The 25,244-nt window shown below is 39.1% G+C and overlaps 3 protein-coding genes across 4 annotated transcripts; 2 read left to right on the top strand and 1 right to left on the bottom strand.

Annotated features, from left to right (window-relative positions):
* The first annotated feature begins 7,829 nt into the window (after nucleotides 1-7,829).
* Nucleotides 7,830-11,318, top strand: LOC128204264 (tubulin alpha-1A chain-like). Its single transcript, XM_052905672.1, has 3 exons — nucleotides 7,830-7,980; nucleotides 9,682-9,904; nucleotides 10,022-11,318. The coding sequence occupies exons 1-3, from the start codon at nucleotides 7,978-7,980 to the stop codon at nucleotides 11,149-11,151; spliced, it is 1,356 nt and encodes a 451-aa protein (XP_052761632.1). The 5' UTR covers nucleotides 7,830-7,977; the 3' UTR covers nucleotides 11,152-11,318.
* Nucleotides 11,319-12,031: 713 nt separating this feature from the next.
* LOC128221673 (uncharacterized) lies at nucleotides 12,032-18,614 on the bottom strand. 2 transcript variants are annotated; one of them, XM_052930284.1, is made up of 8 exons: nucleotides 18,449-18,614; nucleotides 17,538-17,664; nucleotides 16,578-16,691; nucleotides 16,167-16,246; nucleotides 15,681-15,871; nucleotides 15,463-15,526; nucleotides 14,716-14,793; nucleotides 12,032-12,856 (listed from the first exon to the last, which is right to left on the bottom strand). In XM_052930284.1, exons 2-8 carry the CDS (start codon nucleotides 17,621-17,623, stop codon nucleotides 12,792-12,794), a joined length of 678 nt encoding a protein of 225 aa, XP_052786244.1. In that variant the 5' UTR covers nucleotides 17,624-17,664; nucleotides 18,449-18,614; the 3' UTR covers nucleotides 12,032-12,791. The 2 variants fall into 2 exon arrangements, with proteins under 2 accessions (XP_052786244.1, XP_052786236.1); XM_052930276.1 differs by having other exon boundaries at nucleotides 17,538-17,671; nucleotides 18,449-18,613.
* A 1,708-nt stretch (nucleotides 18,615-20,322) lies between these two features.
* LOC128205959 (tubulin alpha-1A chain) lies at nucleotides 20,323-24,165 on the top strand. The gene is made up of 3 exons (XM_052908045.1): nucleotides 20,323-20,447; nucleotides 22,502-22,724; nucleotides 22,857-24,165. Exons 1-3 carry the CDS (start codon nucleotides 20,445-20,447, stop codon nucleotides 23,984-23,986), a joined length of 1,356 nt encoding a protein of 451 aa, XP_052764005.1. The 5' UTR covers nucleotides 20,323-20,444; the 3' UTR covers nucleotides 23,987-24,165.
* The last annotated feature ends 1,079 nt before the right edge of the window (nucleotides 24,166-25,244 follow it).

Raw genomic sequence — 25,244 nt, 5'->3', positions numbered from 1 at the left:
TAATTAATAGTGAATGTCTTTCCGCCAGATAACTGGAATTTCCCACTCAAAAATACCATCTAACCCTGTACAAGTTATTCGTTAAATCAAATTACAAAATCATAATTCAGTTAGGTAGGGTAATTTTTTTGATAAAATTGATATCCGAATTGTGCCATATCAAAATATCGGGGATTTTCAAAGCGATAGAATTTCCAGATATGCAAGCTTTATACACCAAAATCAAATAAATTCACGCACAATCATCGACATGGCCTGTCTACTATCTTGTGTTCTGGATTCCAGGAGCACATGGTTTTAGGCGGTTGCATCAGAAGCAAACAGGTGTCACTCCGTCTATAACAGCCTTCCTCGTAATTGTTGTCTGACATGAAAGACCGTAAGAAGAACAGAATAACTTACAAAATACAAGTGTTTATGTTATAAATATATAATCAAATAAAAAATTAACATCACATGGGTATTCTTTTCTTTAATAAGCCCACGAAATGTTAATTGATTGGTCATTTTTATCCAATTACAAACATGTATTACCATTCACCAATAATTCATTTTAATGTACAAACTGGTAAATTGGTAACCTATGGATAACTGCACACCTTTTATACGATTGGCTGCAGGGGTATGTATAGGTGTTGTAGTTGTCAAGAATCCGTGGTCAATAGTGACACATTTGACTGTAAATCTAGGGGTAGAATGTTCGATTCAACGCCACGCCACTAAAACAAATAATCGTCTTCCGGGAGGGACGTTAAATGGGGGTCCCGTGTGACAGTGCTATACACTGGTGCAAGTTAGCGCTAACCAGGGATACATTCTGTCTGTTCACTATGCTCCAAAAGCCTTAAATGACTAACAATCTTATTCGGGCACTTGCCGAATGGGCTTGCCCGAATGCGAGTATGAATTAGCTTACACACCCTCCCACGTCACTTGACACCACGTCACGCCTCCCAGCTCTACATGATTGTACCTACACCCATGAAACCTCATAGGAATGTTGGTCAGCAGTTGTACACCTGTGATTAATATGACATTCCACTCCGTCTTATAATAGTTATGACCACTGTCTAAGTAAAATATGGTCTGAACAGTCGTGTGTCGCATGTTATGGTGGTATATTAAGTAGTACTGCTGTAAGATTACTTGATAACGTTCGCGAATTGTTTCGTGTTCACCACTTAATTTTCGCTATAATCATTTAGCTATAAAGTAAATATTCGCGAAACATTTGAGGTAAGATTATAAGTATCTTCCATAGCCGAGAGTGTAAGATATGTTCATTCCGACCGAGCGTAGGGTGTTTTGCAGAAACGAGGTTTACCGAGTTCCGCAAAATACCCTACGCGAGGGTCGGGATGAACCTTATCTTACACGAGCGGCTATGGTAGACCTATGCTTTTTCTCCCACCCCAGTTAAACAAAATTAAGTAAAAATGTATTTTTTGATGGAACTCTTTTGTGCGTAGTGAAAATAATTGCGTATTTATATGTGTTAATTCGTGGTTGTCATGGATATGCCCGCATTGATTCATGTTATGTTAACAGTCAAATCGCTCTTTATATAGTTCAAAGGAGAGTGAAGCATTATTTCTTGAAAGGTGCGTGAAAACTGTATTCTGGTGACATTTGAAGCGAGAAATAATAAATAAGCGTTCTAAATATAGCCACAAGACAAGGTTTCAATGATGCTACTGACGACAGTCTTCAACAAGGGAGGTAATTACAATGTTGTGACCATTAAAAAGGCGTTCCATACGGGCATTTTATCTTCGCCCGTGGGCAAGATAAGAACTTCTAGCATGGTTAAATTATTGGATCTACTTATCTGGGGTGGGAGAAAAATATAATAAAACTTAAAACAGTTTGAAAGTGCCAATTAAGGAGCCGTATTAATTAAACATTCATATAAGTGAAACTTTTCAACTTAATAAGAAATGCCTTTTTCGAAAGTTGAATTTAGAAAAAAAGTGACAATTTTTCTTACATCAAAGATATGATACGAAGCAAGAAAAAGATCCAAATAATAAAGGCATATGAATACATTTGATAAAAAGAGAGTATTTGAAATACTTGTTGCTAAAATTTCGAAAGATTTCACAAAGTTAAAACTTTCACTAATACGCTTTTTGAATACGGGCCCAGACCTGCCAACTGTCACTTTTCATGATGATTAACACTATCAGATTATTTGGTTATGATTTGGGAATTCAACTTAATAAGTAACATAATGAATGATTAAGTAGATAAGATGTTACCAGCTATCTATAAATGCAATTCTAGAATCTATCAGTATCGGGTTATCTAGTTTAAGAATGCAACCCATATATATATTATAAAGTAATCATCATAATAATCATTAAGCACTATGCTTAATCATATTTATTTTTTTACTTCGTAGGGTTTAAAGGTCCGCCTACTGCCACTCATCCGATACACACTCCCTGCGTCAGAGTTTGCGTTGACAATGTTTCAGCCGATGAGATGGTATTCTAAGAATACTCCGCCCTTTCTTAATCATTAAAATGCTACTTGATGTCCTCTAACTATAACACAATTTGCGAATTCCAATTTGTAAGTAACAAAATAACTGGTTAACCAGATAAGATCCGTGTTGCACCATTTTCTGTAGAACGCCAAAACGAGCTCTTACTGTAAATATGTGTATCTTGTAAGACGAATCTTATTATGTTATTTAGTGGAGTAAAGTGCAGAGACTTAATGTAACCCGGGTCAAAGCTACCCTGGTCCATTAACGTGCACCAGTGCATTGCACTGTCACGGACTTTCGAACTTGAGCTAGAAATCATTGAAAGATCTTTCTGACATATTTCCAGGATATTTGGTCTGAAAAAATTACCTCTAGAGTGATAACAAGGTTCCTCCATATTTTACCTAGTATTTGACCCCAGATGCCCCATATTCAAACTTGAGCTAGAAATCAACGAAAAAACCTTTCTGACAAATTTCCAGGATATTTGGGCTGAAAATGTTACCTCTAGAGTCTTAACAAGGTTTTTCCATATTTGGGCTCTGTGACCTAGTTTTTGACTCTAGATGACCCATATGCGAACTTGAGCTAGAAATTATCGAACAATCTTTCTGACAAATTTCCAGGATATTTGGGCTGAAAATGTTACTTCTAGAGTGTTAACAAGGTTTTTCTGTATTTGGGCTCTGCTATCTAGTCTTTGACCCCAGATGACCCATATTCGAACTTGAGCTAGAAATCAACGAAACACACTTTCTGACAATTTTCCAGAATATTTGGACTGAAAAGTAGCCTCTAGAGTGTTTACGAGATTTTTTGGGGTCATGTGACCTAGTTTTTCATCCCATATGACCCATATTCGAACTCGTTCGAGTAATTACTGGGGCAAACATCCTGACCAAGTTTCTTGAAAATTGAGGCAAAAATGTGACCACTAGTGTGTTAACAAACTAAGTGTGGACGGACTACGGACGACAGACGACGGACATTCATCGATCCTAATAGCCCCCCCCCCCCCCCCACACACACACCACCCTAGCCTACGGCTTTGGTGAGCTAAAAAATGAGCATCCAAGTTATTTTAAATGAAATTCATGATTGAACACAAAACAATTGGCAAGAATACAATGGTCTGAGTACACAAACTGAACTGTATTCAGATGAATGTTAGAAGTACAACAGGGCCCGTAATACCTTCAGTAAATTTTAAATAGTTTCATTGAATTATTAAAGCAAAATGATATATTTCCAAGATGTTTTCACTGCTTACGCATAGAAATAATAGCAATATTAATTTGTTTATCTGAATTTAACCACAATAAGAATACAAGCTACATATTAAGCCAACGAAATAGCAGATAGGCAAACATGAAAAACTAGACGTAATCATTAATAATTTCACCTTTCGCGGGTGTTTAAAGGTCCGGCTTCTGTTACTCATCCGACACCCACTCCCTGCGTCAGATTTTGCGTTGTCAATGTATCAGCCAATGCGGTTGTATTCCAAGTCAGTTAGATGACCTGATGTAATTTCTTAACAGATAAGAAGGACTCGTTCGCTACGCTCACAGGGGCTTCTCTCGATTTTTTTATCCTATGTATAATCTATTAACTAGGGTTATAACAAGGTTTGCGCTATCCTGACACGGGTTCGCAAAGCGAAAATAGGTATGTAAAAGTACGTCTATCAACCAAGATATTTGCTCCATGTCATCTGACTATTACATATTATATAACTAGTATATGTTTAAAGTCCCAGTCCATGTCTTAGTATTTTAAGTTATGTAAGAGTATCGAAACGCATGTCTATCCAAATGTCTTCTCGTATCCTTTTTGACATTTTTGAATATATTAATTTAAAAAAGCGAGGTAATTAGAAAATGAATCGGCCATGCTTATTGAATGGTTGGGTTATATTCGGTTCCTACACTACATCATTCCTACTGTTATATGTAATGGATTGTCATTGAAATTACCCATGAAGGTTACCCATTTATTAGATGTTAGATTATTTAAAATAAGCAAAACACCACCTGAATCTTTTTTCCTGATTTTTTTTTTATGATACATCGAGTCCGTATGTTTGTAAACCAAGCTATAAAACCCCCGCAGTATTACGAGGTTGGGGACAAGTTATCAAATACCCATTAAATTTGTCCAAAGGTTTGTAATAACGTTTTTTTTTTGTATCTTGATGTTTCTTTCTTTCTTTAATCAGTGAATATACTGGGGGGTTTTATCAAAAATATTTTAATGTTTTTTTTGCAAAAATAATGTTGGCTGATGCATTCTGATCACGTGATCCTCCATGTTGCAACATTGAAACCTATTCAAAACCGACGTCGTGTTTTCACACGACGTCAACAATAAAGTACGAAATAACGTGACGGAACTTTACTTTTTCATCAGATACATTTTAACAAATTTATGCCCAAAGCAATTACATTCCGGTTAAGACCACTCGCTTTTATACTAGTATGATTCCGTAAATTAGCACCCTTGTCAGATGTTGCGTTCTTGCATATCGGACAAGAGTTTCCGGCCATGTAATCAGTGCTGGCAAAATCGTTCTTTTATTTACCTCTATGGACGATTAGTCACGCGCAAACAACGTGACAAATGTATAGAAAAAACTTCAAGCAATTCATATTATGATTTGCGATGTTCTTCCGAACTACTTGATGTCCTATATAATTTCAAATTACTGCGCGCCTGGACGCCAGTAAATAGCAAGCAAGCGCATTTTGGCGAAACATATACACATTTTGTTTTAAGGTAAAAAAACACGTAATATTTGAAAGATAAAAGTATAAATGGATTATTGAAAATGATACCATACTGACCGTTATTTTGTTTATTATGTAAGCTTTTTTTTACATGGAATCAAATTCCAGCTTGACATACAAGTTGAATCCAGCGTACCTTATCTCGGCATCCGGAATACTGCCAAACGAAGACGGGAATCCGGTGTACTAAAAGGGGGCTGGGTGACACGCTCCGGGGGCATAATGATTTCGGATTATTTTCGATGACCGAGTTGTAGTAAGAATGTCACTTCGCCAGGAAATAGTTAAGCTCATGGAACACCGATCTGAGGTACAGGTGAGAACAAGATATAACACAATATATCTGATAATGTCTAGTCTGGCCTAATCATGGTGCTGGCACTCTTGCAGTCACACTTACAACATAGTTGCTAAAGCTTACCCAACCATATTCAAGACAAGTATCATGTGCAACTAATGCGTGTATTTCACATACCTCAATCTAAGCATGGTTCAAAATGCTAACACGCGTACCTCTGAGGGATATAACATCAAGATCGTGTGAACTTTTGTTCACATTTGTTGGTATCCAAAAGCCAATCTAATCGGATCAAGGCTCAAGCTTTATGTCTGTTCTTTCTAGCATAAGTAATAATGAACCAATGATTAACCTCAATATGACCAAATTTGTCATCAATAAATCACACTGAACCGCTGCCTTAGAAATGTTTCACCATGAATGTGAAAACTTTACACTGAGCAAAAATACGATGAGGACGCCAAATGTATGATCGTATAGGTCTCTTAATGGTGTCGGCCTTTTAATTTGGTCAGTATTTATTATTTAAACAGTATTTGGCCATGCTATTTGCGATCGAGGAGATTCTGTTAGACAAAGAAGCGTCAATTTAGGCCCGTCAACGTTTAACTGCTGAATCTGAAGTCGCATTATCAATGTCAAAATGTCCCGGCTTAAGATGAACGACGTATATGATGGACTGCAGTGGGCATAAGTTGGCAGTTGGGTTTGCGGGAATTCCCTAAAGATTATTTTTATTATTGCTAGCCCGAAATGGTGCATTTCGGGCGTAAGACATTACTTTTTCGCCTATATTGAAACGAGTTAAAGGGGGTATACCGGGTGCCCCCCCCCCCCCCCCACGGAACCGCGTGTGCCTATTCCTGGTACTAATTCTTTTAGGTCCAGCTACCCACTAATGTTTGGTGGTGGAGGTGAGCATGCTGTAGAAGTGGAACATTAGAAAAGAAGATTCTTTAAATGCCACAGGATACTGTAAAAATAAAATTGGAAAAACATAATTTATGACAGGGATCTATCTTCTGAAAGAACTGCGAGAAGTTAAACTTTCCGACAAAGGTGACAAATCAATATCAGGTCTTAAATTATCTTTTGTAAGACTTATTCATGTTTGTACGAGTTAAATCCCTTTTTACAGTTTATCTATTAACACTTATTAAAACTTGAAATAACGATTTAATAATATACACCAACAAGTGATCAGGTCATGGTACTATATACTGATTAAGTTTATTAGTGTGTATTTTTTTTCTGTTCGGCTAAAAGAACACAACATTCAACGCTTATACTATGTTTGAAAGTCTATTTAAACAGGTTCAGCGAGTGGCATACATTTCATACGTGTTACCCGCAGTCCAAAACAATGTTAATGGACTGAACCCGGTACCACATGGTAATAATAACCCTGCATGTGGCTATTGGGGCTACATTTCAGGGGTCGTCCATATATACTGACATAAGCGATGTCGACTAAATAACTATATACATGTATGTGTATGTCAGGGGCGTAGCTAGGCCTAAAAAACTTGGAGTTCCGATGGTTCTAGGTGAATTTGGGACCCCCCCCCCCCAAAAAAAAAAAAACAGAAAAAAAAGAAAACAGAAAAAAAGAAAACAAGAATTAGATTTCTCCTAAATAAGAAGCAAATTAGTGCAATTCGGGAGCATTCCAGGAGAAAAACAAAAGGCCAATTACATCTATTTTATATGCACATTTCACAAACTTAATTACATGGATAAATGATTACAATAAAATTATGCAAAACACCCTGGACGTAGTTAATATGAACAACAGACTTGCTTTGGCTATAATAACGTTATATACAACTTTTGAGTTATTTGGGAAGCTATTAGTTTTCATTGCATTTTTGGGTTATTTAAATTGTGTCATTTCTCAAAAAAGTTGTATGCCCAGACCTACAAGGTCTATATGTAGCTTTATGTATGCGGTTCGGATCGAGACATTGTTACCGACCTCCGCATAATTATTATTACTTTCTCCTGGGGACACATCAGTTGTTGCTTGTAGTTTACTCTATACAGGGGACAAATTTGCCCATGCATGACATCCGGTATTGGTATGAATGCAAATTATATAAATTATGCACCGGTGGTAATTTTCGTCATATAAACATAGAATACAACCATAGTAAACTAATCAATATTTACCAAAACAAATACGCATTAAAATTATTTCAATAATGATGTCATGTGACTTGAGTGAAAGGATTATTGGCCACTGACGGTCATCGTCAAGGAAATTCAACCAATGAAATTGAAGCATATTGTGGGTGCAGTATATAAAAATAAGTTTAATCGCTGTCAGGCCATATTCGAGCGTCTCATCCGACACTTAACGTCTTCGTGAGATCTCCGTTGAATTCCGTCCACAATCTACAATCATGGTTAGTACAAAGTTTTATTTCTTTTAGTTGTGATGATTTAAAATAGATTAATATTTATGCTATATGTTTTTTGTAATTATTTTACAGTAAGGATATTAAACAGACCATGGTGTTATTCTATTTTTTTAAATTTAGTTTTAAGAACTGAAGGTACATTTTGCAAATGATAACACTTGTTAAATTCCGCATAAGATATGTTATATAAAACAAATTATACGTTTTTATATGTAACTTGGCGTTTTTTTTTATAGTTTATTTCAGTTTACTATATAACTGGATCTGTCCACTTTTAAATGTACATTGTTCGCAGTTGTATTTTATAGATATTGAACGCCTTTGTTCAAGTTAAAACTGTTTATTTCATGTCTGAAAGAACTTATTCAATATCAATATTGCTTCAAGTAACTGGATATTTAGAGAATCAATAGACTAACTTGACCATTAAGTGAATTTATCACACTGTCTGCTGTTAAACCGCCAATCTAGAATACAAAATGCTTTCAAAATAATTAATACAGTTCTATACTAAACACGATCACTACATCAGAAAAAAAGAATAAATCTATATATCGATATTATCAACTGAATAATTGTTACTTTATTTTTTCTCTACTAATAATTTATTCGACACAAGCCGAACGTACTCGTCTGTTGTTTAGAAAAGCAAACATAAATAATAACTTTCTTAGTGTAAATTCTTCTATAATATCTAGGACGCATGTGCATTAATGTCTGAATGGAAATTTGGTGGTTGTTTACGTCAGTGTCATTCTAACTGATGAAATCCGAATCCGCCCGGCAATCCAAGCGGCGGACGCGTGGGCGTAAACACTAAACAGGCTCAATCGTAGTTTGGATTTTGTTTGATAGAAATCGCTTCACTCTTTCATTTGAGTATTTAAATGTCCGATCATTCAAATAATATAAGTTATTCTTGTCGGCATTGTGTGTGTATGTTTATAACAGTCTCAAGTCCGCAACCATAGTATTGTAGCGAAGATCAAAATTATATCACGTTTTTTGCTGTTTTACATTAGACGCGGATTAATTAGTGAAATCTGTAATCTGATATATGTGAACAAAGACATTGAATACGCTTTGTATTCGCTGAAAGATTTATAAGCTTGACTAAGCCTGTTCGGCTAATTCAATTATAATTCCATTGATTTTTGAAAATTATTCTTTAATACCCCAGTTAACACTTTTTAATAGGCTTTGGTAAAGCCGCTTTAGGGAATAATTTTACCTGGCTATAAGCTTGACTGGACTTGACTTGTAGGTTTGATTTTTACCATGTAACTATGGAGCAAATGTCTACAATGGATGTTGTCGATAGTTTGACAACCCATTCGTCATATTGTTGACAGCTTTCTCGTAATTCCTTTTTGTAAGTATTCAAAACTGTTTCTCATTAAAACGACTATGAATATTTTGATACGGTATTCATGACAAGTTTATTCATTTGTTGAAATATGAGTATGAAACATAAAAGTTCTTAAAAGAAATGTTCATTATGTAATGTGATGTCTACCAATTATATACAAATGACGATTCCATTCAATATACAAACACCAAATCCAATGGATTTAAAAAAAACCCAACATATTTGCACTTTTGCACATATATACCAGCTGACCATATATATCTTTCTCTTTATCTATATATTTCTCATATTTAACTTGACATTTATTCCTTTTTCAGCGTGAATGTATCTCTATCCACGTCGGCCAGGCCGGTGTCCAGATCGGAAATGCCTGTTGGGAGTTGTACTGCCTGGAGCACGGAATCCAGCCCGACGGTCAGATGCCCTCCGACAAGACCATCGGCGGCGGCGACGACTCCTTCAACACTTTCTTCAGCGAGACCGGCGCCGGCAAGCACGTACCCCGCGCCGTCTTCGTCGACCTGGAGCCAACCGTCGTTGGTAGGTTTCTCCCTATTGACAAATTAAAACTGAGCTTTCTGATACTTGTCGTTTTGTTTTCGTCTGTGACCTGAAACAGCTTCACACATTTAAAATATTGCTTACCTTTTTCCTCAGACGAAGTCCGCACCGGTACCTACCGTCAGCTGTTCCACCCCGAGCAGCTGATCACCGGCAAGGAGGACGCCGCAAACAACTACGCCCGTGGCCACTATACCATCGGCAAGGAGATCGTCGATCTCGTCCTGGACCGAATCAGGAAGTTGGCCGACCAGTGTACCGGTCTCCAGGGCTTCCTTATCTTCCACTCCTTCGGTGGTGGCACCGGCTCTGGCTTCACCTCCCTGCTCATGGAGCGCCTGTCCGTCGACTACGGCAAGAAGTCAAAGCTTGAGTTCGCCATCTACCCGGCGCCCCAGGTGTCCACCGCCGTCGTGGAGCCATACAACTCCATTTTGACCACCCACACCACCCTGGAGCACTCCGACTGCGCCTTCATGGTCGACAATGAGGCCATCTACGACATCTGCCGCAGGAACCTCGACATTGAACGCCCGACCTACACCAACCTGAACAGGCTGATCGGCCAGATTGTCTCCTCCATCACTGCCTCCCTCAGGTTCGACGGCGCCCTCAACGTCGACTTGACCGAGTTCCAGACCAACTTGGTGCCCTACCCACGTATCCACTTCCCCCTAGCCACCTACGCTCCCGTCATCTCCGCCGAGAAGGCCTACCATGAGCAGCTGACGGTTGCCGAGATCACGAACGCTTGCTTCGAGCCGGCCAACCAGATGGTGAAGTGCGATCCCCGCCACGGGAAGTACATGGCCTGTTGCATGCTGTACCGTGGTGACGTTGTTCCAAAGGACGTTAACGCCGCCATCGCCACTATCAAGACAAAGAGAACTATCCAGTTCGTTGACTGGTGTCCCACCGGCTTCAAGGTCGGCATCAACTACCAGCCACCCACCGTCGTCCCAGGCGGCGATCTCGCCAAGGTTCAGCGTGCCGTGTGCATGTTGAGCAACACGACCGCCATCGCCGAGGCGTGGGCCCGCCTGGATCACAAGTTCGATCTGATGTACGCCAAGCGCGCCTTCGTTCACTGGTACGTAGGAGAGGGTATGGAGGAGGGCGAGTTCTCCGAGGCCCGTGAGGACTTGGCGGCTCTTGAGAAGGACTACGAAGAGGTCGGCGTCGACTCCGTTGAGGGCGAAGGAGAGGAGGAGGGCGAGGAGTACTAGACTCACGTCAAAAAAGACTTTCATAGTGTAACCACGCACGCGTCATATTATGTCCGTAGCTACCAAGATACGCAATAGTAAAGAAAGTTATATGTTATTGTTATCTATTTTGGAATAATGTTATAAAAGCGACTATGTTATATTATTAAAGATTATTATGTTATAAACGCTTTTTTTCTTCTATCTCAATATTGGCAATCGGCGTGCACAGTACATCTGATATATTTAAATGCCATCGTCCATGACAACTGGTAGCGCATTTGATGTGCTTCTGTAATCGTCTACAGTAACCGGAAGTACAAATGATATGCAGAAGTACAACTGAAATATTCTTATATAATTGGCAATCGTAACCGGCAGCACAACTGATATGCTTTGTATCCGTCCACGGCAATCGGTTGTACAACTACAATGCTTATTTAATCGTCCAACGACATTTATTGTAACATGGCAGTGATTGTCGTTGGTTGCCCAGTTTGTCGGCTGTTGTCAAACAGTCGTATCAGTAGTTTACCTGAGCTCTAAACTGGTCACGTGAATATTTTCCTTGCCATTATTCGGTGAATAGTTGGCTTGGTCTTTTTTCATAACTCTTAAAGTCCCCTGCAAAACAACACGCGGCAACTATAATTGTCAAAACTCGGCGATCATTCGCACGTCAAGTAAGACTGGCGGGCTAAAATTATCATACATTCACAATGTGTAATATTTTAACAAAACGACTGTACGGATGGTCCCTATGACTCATTATTACATTTAGGTAACATCTAGGAACTCACGTATATCAAAAACATACTATAAAATACAATTTAGAAGGGAAATCTGTTTACTTATCGAGAATATGAAAACAATGCTTAAAACAAGAACTCAAGTACCGGGTGTATAAATTTATTATAAAACGATTATTAGAAATTTTGTTTATAACTTCTTATTTCATGTCAGGAAGAGCAAGTACAAGAAAGGCTGTGCACCCAGAGTGACACCTGTTTACCATGTATAACCATCTGGTCTTGGAATCCAGAACACAAGATAGTGGATGGGCCATGTCGATGATTGTGCGTGAATTTATTTGATTTTGGTGTATAAAGCTTGCATATCTGGAAATTCTATCGCCTTGAAGATCCCCGATATTTTGATATGGCACATTTTCGATATAATTTTTATCAAGTTTTTCTACCCCACCCAACTGAAATATGATTTTGTAATTTGATTTCATGAATAACGCGTTAACCGTGAGGCGGAATTTGTGAATGGAATATTCCGGTTATCTGGCGGAAAGGCTAGCTAATGAATTTATGGCAATCCAAACGATCGTTTACGCCTTCGAATATCTCGATGAATAATGACAATAGTTCATTTATTATCTTTGTTTTCTATAAATAAAGCAAAACATATCTAGAAGGCCTCCTACAGTGATACACTATAGACATCGCTCGCTCTAGGAACTTCAGACAGATACGTTCATCAAATTATACCTCAAAATGACCACAATTTAAGTAATTGATAATTCATGTCTTAAAATACAGCTCTACAAAACGATTGTTCAAATCCCGTTGAAGCAGCACCATTTTCACAGTCTCGTCGGGCCTTCGATAAGCGAATGGGGCGCCAAACTTGTAACCAAGGTAATTTCGTCTACGTCAGGTGGGTGGCGTCTGCCCGCCGAAACTGTCCAGAAACCGCTGTATCGTCCCCGTCTCGCGTACTGCAACCATACAATGAATGAAAGTATTGGCTATACTATAAAGTCTATGATATGATTGGGTAAACATACCGAACATGCAAGTGGTTGGTAACCATACAGAGTATGATAGTGTTGAGTAGCCATACAGTGTATGTGAGTGGTGAGTAGCCATATAGTGTATTCTAGTGGTGAGTACCCATACATAGTATGTTAGTGATGGGTAACCATACAGTGTATCCTAGTGGTGAGTACCCATACAGAGTATGTCAGTGATGGGTAACCATACAGTGTATCCTAGTGGTGAGTACCCATACAGAGTATGTTAGTGATGGGTAACCATACAGTGTATCCTAGTGGTGAGTAACCATACAGAGTATGTTAGTGATGGGTAACCGTACAGAGTAGGATAGTGTTGAGAAGCCATACAGTGTATGTTAGTGGTGTGTAGTCATAAATAGTATGTTAGTGGTAAGTGGCTATACAGTGTATGTTAGTGGTGTGTAGCCATACATAGTATGTTAGTAGTAAGTAGCTATACAGTGTATGTTAGTGGTGAGTGGCCATACAGTGTATGTTAGTGATGGGTAACCATACAGGTAACCATACAGAGTATGCTAGCTAGTGGTGTGTAGCCATACAGAGTATGTTAGTGGTAAGTAGCTCTACAGTGTATGTTAGTGGTGGGTAACAATACAGTGTATGTTAGTGGTGGGTAACCATACAGTGTATGTTAGTGGTGGGTAACCATTCAGAGTATGTGAGTGGTAGGTAGCCATACAGTGTATGTTAGTCGGATGAGTTGCCATACAGTGTATGTTAGTCGGGTGAGTAGCCATACAGTGTATGTAAGTGTGGGGTAACCATGCAGGGTATGTTAGTGGTGGTTAACCATACAGAGTATGCTAGTGGTGGGTAACCATACAGTGTATGTTAGTGGTGGGTAACCATTCAGAGTATGCTAGTGGTGGGTAACCATACAGAGTATGCTAGTGGTGGGTAACCATACAGTGTATGTTAGTGGTGGGTAACCATACAGGTAACCATACAGAGTATGCTAGTGGTGTGTAGCCATACAGAGTATGTTAGTGGTAAGTAGCTATACAGTGTATGTTAGTGGTGGGTAGCCATACAGAGTATGCTAGTGGTGGGTAACCATACAGTGTATGTTAGTGGTGGGTAACCATACAGTGTATGTTAGTGGTGGGTAACCATTCAGAGTATGTGAGTGGTGGGTAGCCATACAGTGTATGTTAGTCGGGTGAGTAGCCATACAGTGTATGTTAGTCGGGAGAGTAGCCATACAGTGTATGTAAGTGGTGGGTAACCATACAGAGTATGTTAGTGGTGGTTAACCATATAGAGTATGCTAGTGGTGGGTAACCATACAGTGTATGTTAGTGGTGGGTAACCATTCAGAGTATGCTAGTGGTGGGTAACCATACAGAGTATGCTAGTGGTGGGTAACCATACAGTGTATGTTAGTGGTGGGTAACCATACAGAGTATGTTAGTGGTGGGTAACCACACAGAGTATGTTAGTGGTGGGTAACCATACAAAGTATGTTAGTGGTGGGTAACCATACAGAGTATGTCAGTGGTGGGTAACCATACAGAGTTTGTTAGTGATAGGTAACCATACAGAGTATACTAGTGGTGAGTCACTATACAGTGTATGCAAGCAACTATGTATATTGTGTATTAAATACAAATCGAAACAAAACGTGGCACAACCATGCATGTGGTCACTTTATTGTTGTTTTGGTTTATGACATTAAACTACTCCAATAGCGGGTGCTCTTGCATTTTACGCATACATTTAAATAAATAGAAAGTGAACATTATTTCACTGAATATACTTAAATGCACGGATGTCATCCTTACCTCGAGTATTACACGTGGTTTGCACGGTAATTGTTTCTGTTGCTCTATCTCCCGCCGCCCCGTGCATTGAGGCCATCACTGTTGGAGGAAAGATATCTGATAAGCAGGACTAGGTAAATATAATACCCACTTGAGGGTCCAGAAGAAGGGGGGGGGGGGCACATGGTGCACCTAAAATCGTCCAAGTTTACTTTTCTTTTCAATAAAAGATAAAAAAAGTTACAAAAAGCACTATTTCGGACTAGAAATTGTAAACATTTTCTTGGGAGTACCCCCAACCCCCCATACCAACACTCTAAACCAAATAAATTTCGGTTCTGAGGGAGTGGCGCAATTCAAAAGGTTACGCCCCCTAAGTTATACCCCCTCTAACGTCGAATCTTGGACTTGCCCCTGATACCAGAACGTTCAGTCAACCATGATGCAAAAATGACCATAGCGAATGTGCTGTTGTCTTCCGCATATTGATGGCGACTTATACGTGTTATAAGTATATTCCATAGCTGAGAGTGTAAGGTAAGGGTTTTCAGCATGGGCAATTATTTGGATATCTGGGGTGGGAGAAATCGTATTCTAGGCAACCTATTCACAATATTCAAAGAATGCAAATCAAGGGAACTATCATATAATAAATAAGACAGCTGTCCATTGTTTTACATATATGCTCTATTCTGGAGGTCGTGTGGAAGGGGACAATGCAAAAGACGATTTGAAAAAGCAGAGTATAGATTAATCATAAATAGTTACCCGACAAGGCTGACATGAGAATTTGGCCATCGTCCTGAACTGCTTCCTGAATCACCTTTGTGATCTGAAACACATTCATCCTTTTCTTTTGATTCTTTTCATCATCGATTTGCCCTGGGCTAGGAGCATTTATTTTTGCATCATCAGTACTCCAAAACAACATTACCATATACACTAAATATTATTATTCGTAAATAAGGTGTTGCGTGCACGTGTACCTGCGCCTCTAAGTGACGTCTATAGACCTTGATGTACATGGCGGTGAGGAACTGGCAGAGGCGGGCCGCCCCGCCGTGGAACCGCACCTTGATGTGACCCACAGCGCATGTAACACTGTGTGGCATCGCCCGCGGCCGGTGGTGGTGCTGGCGATGGCGGTGTCGCTCAGTTAGGGCGGCCGCAGTGGCTTCTAGATGAGAGGGGGGAAGCATAATTAGTATAAATTATAAAATATACTTTCTACGATTTTAAAAAGTCATGTATAAAGGGTAACTGTAATTTATCAAGTGTATATTGTATTCAAATTGTAATATCCATATTTTTACAAGTCAATGCAACTCAGTCTTGCGCACAGTTGTCAGAAATTGGCTCATTTTGAGCATTATTTGATAAGCATATAGAGAGCTGAATTTTCTACCTGCTGTACCCTGTGCATAAGAGTGACTATGCATGACAATTATGCATATTGTAAACACCATAGTTACCTGAAACAGTATTTTCCTTAATGGTGAGTGCTATGGCACTGAGGTCGAACACAAACTCTCCAACCTTATGATATCCGAGCCTGAAACAGTTAATTGTTAAAATAGTTTCTTTTGATTTGCACTGTACGATACATGGTTATGTTAAAAGTTAAATGTGAATATATATATTACGGGTGTCACATATAAAAAATGTCGAAGGGTAGGGGATTTTGGAACATGCTCTTCAAGCGATTAAAACAATGTAAAAACATATGGTACGGGTGTTTCGTTGTTTGAATGTTTCGTTTGGAATCAAAATCCACATTGATCTTAAAGTGTAATCCGACGTATCTAACTTCGTCATACGGAATACCGCCCAAAATGGACATGATGTGGGGGAAGTGACATCAGTTATTCTTTTAAAACACTTACACGCCTTGTCTGTGTATCTCGTACTTCCCCTGGAGACGGAGCGCGCCGTTGGTGGCCGTAAACAGACCGTCTACCGTGTTCACCTTCGGCCAGTGCACGTGGACGATCCGCATCCTGAAACACACGTGCACACAGTATGACTGGTGTTCGTATCGGCTGGGTTCCATTTGATCAACATGATACAGAACTGAAGGCATCCTGATTAATGACAGAATACTGTTTGCTTTGTAATTTTGTGTCGATAAATGTTTGAATTTCATGTCTTTCTGAAATACAACCCCTAAATCATATTTTCTTTAACAGTTAAAAGTTCTCTCCCTTGAAAGGAGTATGATTCTTCAGGAGTGTGTGTCAGCCCACTTGGGTAACTATGTAGGTCCTACTGAAGGACAACGGAATCGCATGTGGCAGCATGCAGCTTCTTATCATCAGCAAACCCCTTCACAGTATTACTGGCAACATCAGCAAATATCTTCACCGAACTAATGGCAACATCAGCGAAACTGTTTACCGTACTATTGGAAACATAAGCAATTTTTTTCAGAGTTTTATTGCCAACATTGGCAAATATCTTTACCATACCACTGCCAACATTAGCAAAACTGTTCACCGTACCACTGGCAACATTAGCAAAACTGTTCACCGTACTACTGGCAACATTAGCAAAACTGTTCACCGTACTACTGGCAACATTAGCAAAACTGTTCACCGTACTACTGGCAACATTAGCAAAACTGTTCACACTGGCAACATTAGCAAAACTGTTCACCGTACCACTGGCAACATTAGCAAAACTGTTCACCGTACCACTGGCAACATTAGCAAAACTGTTCACCGTACCACTGGCAACATTAGCAAAACTGTTCACCGTCCACTGGCAACATCAGCAAAAGTGCATTCATTTCAGATGACCCTACATGTAAACTGACATGTGGTTATGTAAAGGTAGTGGGTACTCACTCTGTGAAGCTGTAGTGTACTTTGCCAATCTGTCCAACCTGGTCGGGCACCACGTGCTCCAGTAATCTTTCTTGGAGGTTCTCCATTGTTCGCCTCCCTTGATCAGCAGTTTTCGCTTGTAGTATATCTGAAAACTGGCCAAAATACTGATATGTCTAAAATCATGAACACGAGTTTCGGATCTTCGCCAAAGGAATTCTTGATCAGTATTACACTACCCATTAGTATATTCTTTCTTTATTGTACATTGTAATCAAAAAACGAACACGATATAATTTGATGCAAAAAAACATTTTAATGTTAACGCATAATTATTTTTAACTCACAAAAATGATACATTGTGTACATATAAAAAATAAAAGCGATCCATTAGCGCCTTTTTAACTTGTTCATTTGTGGACACGTGGCTATTAATTTACCCCCCCCCAAAAAAAAAAATAAAAAAAAATAAATAATAATAATAATAATAATTAAAAAGGTGACTTATCTTGTTTTATCTGTACACATATCTGATTTGTGTTATCATAAATATCGAATGAGAAGTGAGTAAAACATGATAATGCATTAAAATGATAAAACAAATATTTGTTTGTATCCACATCAACATATATAATGTCCTTTTAAAGATCAGTTACTAAACTTATATCACAGCTGTACAACATGTATAGTACGGACTACATATGTGAGATCAAGTTGTTTTAATACACTTAAAGTATCAAGTCCCTTACACATCTGAACTCTTGAAATCCTTACACTCCATGATACAGTAAACAATGGGTTCTAGATAATGTATTTGATTTTACTATTCAACGAACATGGATTCTCTGAATCAGATATTGTTTAGTCATACATGTCACAAGCCTCAGCCAATGTAAAATCACGTCAATCACGGTAATAAATATTGCACTTACCAGCTAAAAGACGTTACGAAGGACATCTATACCACCTTTTTACACATTCCAATCAAACAGTATGTCGTGCTGTATCTAATAAAATATGTAAACATGTTCAGGCGATAATCTATATATAATGATAGCACTATCTGTATGTCGCCTCACGCAATATGTCCGGGATCAATACTCGGCGCAGTGTATGGTGGAGGAAGCTGAATCAGATATCGATCCCTGCCTGCCCATCGTGCGGGACCGTGGCGGCTTCCGGTGCGATGATTTCTCTGCAGGGAAATCCACCGGTCTCATATTTAGGAAATTGTTAAGATTTTTTTGTTTCATTTCATTCAATATCAATGAAGCTATCCTTTAAATAGTTTTCGTACCTATCTTTAGAATGACTATCTACCATTAACGGGACTTTGAATAATTGGCAAATGCAACGTTCATTCTCAATACTATGTGCAGCCATAAATGTAAATACTAAGATAAATACAGAGGAGTTTTACAGCCCCACACTCCCAGCCACATAATTATAGATGACAAGAAAAATGATACATATTTTGATTGGATTTCCTCTTAATAATATATACTTAATACATAAATGGGCCTATGCCGCAAGTTTAGTGCTTACGTTTTAGCATATCACGGTTATGTTTCAAGCTGAACTCTTACAGATTGATAGTATTGATATTTTTTTTTAGTTTTATTCTCATAATCAGCTTATTTTTGTATCAATGCCTTTTGTCCGATAAGATAACTCATAACAGAACAAATCGCAATTGTTTGGAAAACTGCCGATCATTTCATTTTTCTTTAAGCGTTAGTAACGCTTTTAGTCATACTACATCATTTTTTCGTACATAAATATGAAAATCTGTGATCTGCTCCTTGGTCATCAGTCTTGTACCACTAGTTTTCAGACATTTACGCAACAATTGGCTCATTCGAAAACAAACGACTAGAAAGTTGTCCTAACGGTCAATCTGTGAGAGTGCAGATTTAAATTAAGGCAAAGCTCGCGTTATATAAAGGTTAATGCTTAATAAAAATTTTGGTGCTTTTACTGTTACCTAGCTACGTAAAATTAAAGTGTTTTAAGGATTTTTTTCGAAATTGGTATTAAATGTGTTTGTATTTTCAGACAAAGATGTTGCCTCTCGTCCCTGTGCACTAAAGGATGCTGAATCTCCCAACCCATGTTAAGAGAGAGTGGCGGCTTCATGGACAATTTTCTGCCTAAAACGGATTTTTGATCTCGAGTGTATTAGTGCATAGACACACCAGCCATCATATAAATTGCATTTTTTGTTAATCATGAAACCTATGAAATAATGTGTTTAAATGAAATAAATATACTGCCTATGTATGTCTTGCTGTTTGTTATTAGAACGTTTCTTACTGTCTGCCATCCTTGAAAAATAAATAGCTATGGCAAATTTTACGCATCTATTCGTTTCTTAGAGTAATGAAATGTCTGCCAGCGTTTAATGGCTGCATTATTGACCCCGCCGTAAAACCATCAGGAGACTTAATGTGTATTTATATGCCATAAGTGGCATAAGGTAAAATGCCCGAAAATCCGAATCAAGATAATTTGTCATACTATGATGATAAGAGTTGAAGTTCTTGAACTAGCGCCTTAATAAGACACCTGTGCACGCAAACTATGAAGAGTGCGTGCTGGCACATGCTAACATTCGACATTTAATATCTCATTGATTGTCACTCAATTGGTCTATCGCCTTAACTCTTCTTATCAATATTTACAAAATTAAGATATTATACAACCATAACTTCCAAATATTTTACTTAATACTCTGTCATGCGACCTAAATTGAAAGGAGATACAAATAGTGGCAGTGAACGACCAGGAAAATCAACCAATGGGATTTAGACATGGTAGGGTGCGGTATAAAGCTTACCGTATTGTCGCTGTCGGGCCACATTCGAGCGTCTCATCCGACACTTAACGTCTTCGTGAGATCTCAGTGAATTCCGTCCACTTTCTACAACCATGGTAAGTACAAAGTTACTCTTTCATTTTTAATAAATAACATCGGAGCTAGTCTGGGATTGTTTTCAGGTATGTCTTTGTTAACCGTATTCATGCACATTGTACCTCTAAACCGTTTTTTGTTTCCGAAGGCTCCATTTGCTTGTTTTATTTGAATACTCTTAAACTCGTTTGTAGATCCGCAATGAATTTGTATCAAGAAACTTTACAGAACGGCAAAGGTTTGGAAAAACAGGATATTTTCCATAGAAATAATGTTAAAATAATACATGTATCACGGAGTGCTGGCGCTTTCTAACCATGCTTATTTAATTGTTTTGGTCGATTTCAAACCTTTAAGCGAATACCGTCGCAGCCATAGGTAATAGTATAAGTTAGAGTATGTGAAACGGAATTTCTTTTTGATAATTTTATACATCATAGGAAGGTCCCAAAGAATATTGGCACCCTATACCCGATATCCTTGAAATGATCAAGTGGTAGGACAACTTGACTGAATGGGCTCATACCTGCATTGGCATTTGATATTTGAAAGAATGCTAGTAGACGTCAGATATACTTCAAGAAGTCTCGGAGGCCTTCTTACCTTGCATAATTGTATAACACTGGAAATTCTCTGCCCTTATCCTAATATTGCCGCCTATGGTCAGCGTATAGAGATTTTGATGGTGTTTCAATTTTATTTGACGGAGATTATTTAGACAAAATACACTGTCGCCTTTTTAATAAATCTCAAAACAATGAAAACACATATCAAGCTTTCGCGATGTTCAATTTGTCTGTCAGTCTTTTGTTAACTATTGAATGGACTATCACTGCATTAAATTTAGCTGTTTTAAGATTCGAAACTTAACTCGTTCGCTCTAATTAATTCCATTCGAAAAGTAAACTTCGACAGAAAGTCTTGAACATTTCAATCACTGTCACTTGGCTGGGTATAGAACAATTGATTGATCTCGTTGGACACGAACATGAATATCAATAAAAGTGTTCGTATGTTGGCAGCTCAAATAAGCCTGCTTCATTTTGTCTAGGTTCCAACTCACAGATGGAAACAATAGAAATTAAGCGATCATGCATAGTACCATATATAAAAATCATTTATATATGTCTAGTTTGATGTATGGTTTGTCAACCTTTAACTTTCACTCAAATTTCAATTTACGAGTACGCGGATTGATTATAAGCAAATCTCTCAGACTACATTATTATATCTGGTATATAGTTGAAAGTAAATAAAAATTGAATTTTAATTGGTTAATTGCATTCCTATTAAAATAAGTCTTAACTTGTTCAGATCTTGTTGAAAATTTACAATAAATCTTAAAAGCGACTGCAAACAATGCATTTTGGAGTGTTACTGATTTGGGCAAATCCTATTATTGGAGACATTCAAGATTCTCTTTGTGTTATCTGTTTATGGCCATCCTGTGTATGCATGTTACCATCTCACTAGGCCGCTTAAGTCAAGTAGTCGTTTCCAATTACGTCTGTATTTTGATAATCCAGCCCTTGAAACTTCTATTGATACCCAAATTGTTTATTGCTAGAGTTTAATAACAATCGCTATTCGTTATTCAGAATTTAATAAAGAAAACACCACCCTTCTGATGTTCTGTTTATGAAACCTTTCCATAAGTTCCCATTAAATACCATCAAGCCATTACATTTATGGAAAGTATTTGGGATTTGTCACCATGGTGAAGTGGCCAAACCTGAAATTATTTATGAATATCTTACTGCGTGCTATAGCCTACAATATAGATCCCAAAAATATCGCGTGTTTAAACCTCTAATAGGGAATTAATGACAAATTCATTATTTAATTGAAATATGGTCTTAAACGGATCTTAATATCATTCATTAATGTGTTTAAAAATTCGTAAGAAGCTTATGGGTAAGTTTGCCATTTAATACAAGTACCTAAATTCGATCACAATTTATATTTCCATAATGATGAAAATACATTTCACTCGCAGTTGGTAGTCAAAATCTCTACACATAAAATCGAGATCATACCACAGAACAACTAATATCACGGGCGCTTCGTCTTTCAGCGTGAATGTATCTCTATCCACGTGGGCCAGGCCGGTGTCCAGATCGGAAATGCCTGCTGGGAGTTGTACTGCCTGGAACACGGCATCCAGCCCGACGGCCAGATGCCCTCCGACAAGACCATCGGCGGCGGTGACGACTCCTTTAATACGTTCTTCAGCGAGACCGGCGCCGGCAAGCACGTGCCCCGCGCCGTCTTCGTCGACCTGGAACCCACTGTCATTGGTAGAAAAATATGCCTTACCGAATACATTTACAAACTGTGACGAATTAGAGTGAAATATATTTTGCATTCCTCTTGCTTGTCTGACAAGTTTATACAAACACGCCTCTGAAACTACATTTACTCTTTTTCAGACGAGGTCCGCACCGGTACCTACCGTCAGCTGTTCCATCCCGAGCAGCTGATCACGGGCAAGGAGGACGCCGCAAACAACTACGCCCGTGGTCATTACACCATCGGCAAGGAGATCGTCGACCTTGTCCTTGACCGGATCCGGAAGTTGGCCGACCAGTGTACCGGTCTCCAGGGCTTCCTCATCTTTCACTCCTTCGGTGGCGGCACCGGCTCTGGCTTCACCTCCCTGCTCATGGAGCGCCTGTCCGTCGACTACGGCAAGAAGTCCAAGCTAGAGTTCGCCATTTACCCGGCGCCCCAGGTGTCCACCGCCGTCGTGGAGCCATACAACTCTATCCTTACAACCCACACCACCCTGGAGCACTCCGACTGCGCCTTCATGGTTGACAATGAGGCCATCTACGATATCTGCCGCAGGAACCTGGATATTGAGCGCCCAACCTACACCAATTTGAACAGGCTGATCGGACAGATCGTCTCCTCCATCACTGCCTCTCTCAGGTTCGACGGTGCCCTAAACGTCGACTTGACCGAGTTCCAGACCAACTTGGTGCCCTACCCACGTATCCACTTCCCCCTAGCCACCTACGCCCCCGTCATCTCCGCCGAGAAGGCCTACCATGAGCAGCTGTCCGTTGCCGAAATCACTAACGCATGCTTCGAGCCAGCCAACCAGATGGTGAAGTGCGATCCTCGCCACGGGAAGTACATGGCCTGTTGCATGCTGTACAGGGGTGACGTTGTTCCAAAGGACGTAAACGCCGCCATCGCCACTATCAAAACCAAGCGAACCATACAGTTCGTCGACTGGTGTCCCACTGGTTTCAAGGTCGGCATCAACTACCAGCCACCCACCGTCGTCCCCGGCGGCGATCTCGCCAAGGTGCAGCGTGCCGTGTGCATGTTGAGCAACACGACTGCCATCGCCGAGGCGTGGGCCCGCCTGGATCACAAGTTCGATCTGATGTACGCCAAGCGCGCCTTCGTCCATTGGTATGTGGGGGAGGGTATGGAGGAGGGCGAGTTCTCCGAGGCCCGTGAGGACTTGGCGGCTCTTGAGAAGGACTACGAGGAGGTGGGTGTCGACTCCGTGGAAGGCGAAGGAGAGGAGGAAGGCGAGGAGTATTAGAAGCTTAAGCACAGGACGCATGCGGAGCGAAACCATTCACAAGTCATATTATAATACAAAATGTATTGGTGCTCACTTTTAGCGTACGCAATAATTTAAAGGATATGCCTGTTAAAATCGACACACTTATTGTTATTCTATTTTGTTAGATTATCAAAGAATAAATATTAATTACGAAATTCAGTTTGTCTGTGTATATCACTTTGGTTTTTATCTCAAATACATAACAAGACAAAGCATCAAAGACGTCACAAATGTTTTTTAAACATGACTAAAAGAAAGCAAAGACAGTGCACCAGCATACCAAGTTTGAACTAACTGAATGCAATCTTTCTTCAGTTTCTTCAACTGACGTCAAAATAGTTAGGGTGATGGTCATGTTTAAAGGACCTCTACCTAGTTCGAGGTCTTTAGGCCTAGGCCTTTTCAATTATTGATAGGAAACTGCGTTTTATCAGCTTAAGTTAACAACGACCTTGACCTTTGACCGACTGACCTCTAAAGCAATAGGGTTCATCTGCTGGTTTTGACCAACATGCCTACGAAGTTTGAGGGCCTTGGACCAAAGTGTTTTTCATAAACAAAATATATTGATCGGAAACAAATTTTCAGCTAAAGGTTATCTTAAGGTCACCACGACGTTGACCTTTGACCAACTGACCTCAAAATCCAAAAGCTTTATCTGCTGGACGGTTAGACAATCAGATAACTATATGCCACCCCTTGGGGCATAAAATCCCAGGTGCTGTAATACTAACTATTATAAACTTTTTTATGTTTTTAGTTATGAGTTTTTAAGTGTGACGCAAGCTTTGAGTGAAGACGGGAAATTCTATACTATTTCATTTTATGAGGGGTATGATAATAAAGCCTCCGCTGGTATTCATAAAACAGTTTAAGTAATTTCTTAACTTAAGTCGTTTTCCTAACATGTTCATGGTCAAATCAAGGCAACAACTACAATTTTTTTTTAAATAAATCATGTGTATTAATACGTTAAATTTATAAAAAAAAATGAATGAAAGTTATTATACCATATGTCCAGTGAAATACATAACCTAAGAAAATGACTAAAGTCAGAAATGACGTTAGATGTTTCATGAATACCAGCCCAGGGGCATATATGTGAAGAGAAATTGAAAGTAATTATAACAAGTTAACTGGTATATATTATCAAAAATGAGCAATATGATATTTAAAATAAAGTTCAAATGATTGTATACTCGACAATTAGCAAGAATACAATGGTCTGGATAAA

Source organism: Mya arenaria, chromosome 2, assembly GCF_026914265.1.
Source record: "Mya arenaria isolate MELC-2E11 chromosome 2, ASM2691426v1".
Taxonomy (NCBI): Eukaryota; Metazoa; Mollusca; class Bivalvia; order Myida; family Myidae; genus Mya; species Mya arenaria.
This window is presented reverse-complemented; position numbering and strand designations above follow the sequence as displayed.

What these genes read in the sequence shown, in the direction of transcription:
- LOC128204264 (XM_052905672.1), top strand. An exon ending in CCTGGAGCCAACCGTCGTTG is followed by an intron (nt 9,905 to 10,021) that starts GTAGGTTTCTCC and finishes CTTTTTCCTCAG; the next exon opens with ACGAAGTCCGCACCGGTACC.
- LOC128221673 (XM_052930284.1), bottom strand. Translation starts at nt 17,623, where the DNA reads ATGGAGAACCTCCAAGAAAGATTACTGGAGCACGTGGTGCCCGACCAG. An exon ending in TAAGGAAAATACTGTTTCAG is followed by an intron (nt 15,872 to 16,166) that starts GTAACTATGGTG and finishes CCTCTCATCTAG; the next exon opens with AAGCCACTGCGGCCGCCCTA. An exon ending in AACCACGTGTAATACTCGAG is followed by an intron (nt 12,857 to 14,715) that starts GTAAGGATGACA and finishes GTATGGTTGCAG; the next exon opens with TACGCGAGACGGGGACGATA.
- LOC128205959 (XM_052908045.1), top strand. An exon ending in CCTGGAACCCACTGTCATTG is followed by an intron (nt 22,725 to 22,856) that starts GTAGAAAAATAT and finishes ACTCTTTTTCAG; the next exon opens with ACGAGGTCCGCACCGGTACC.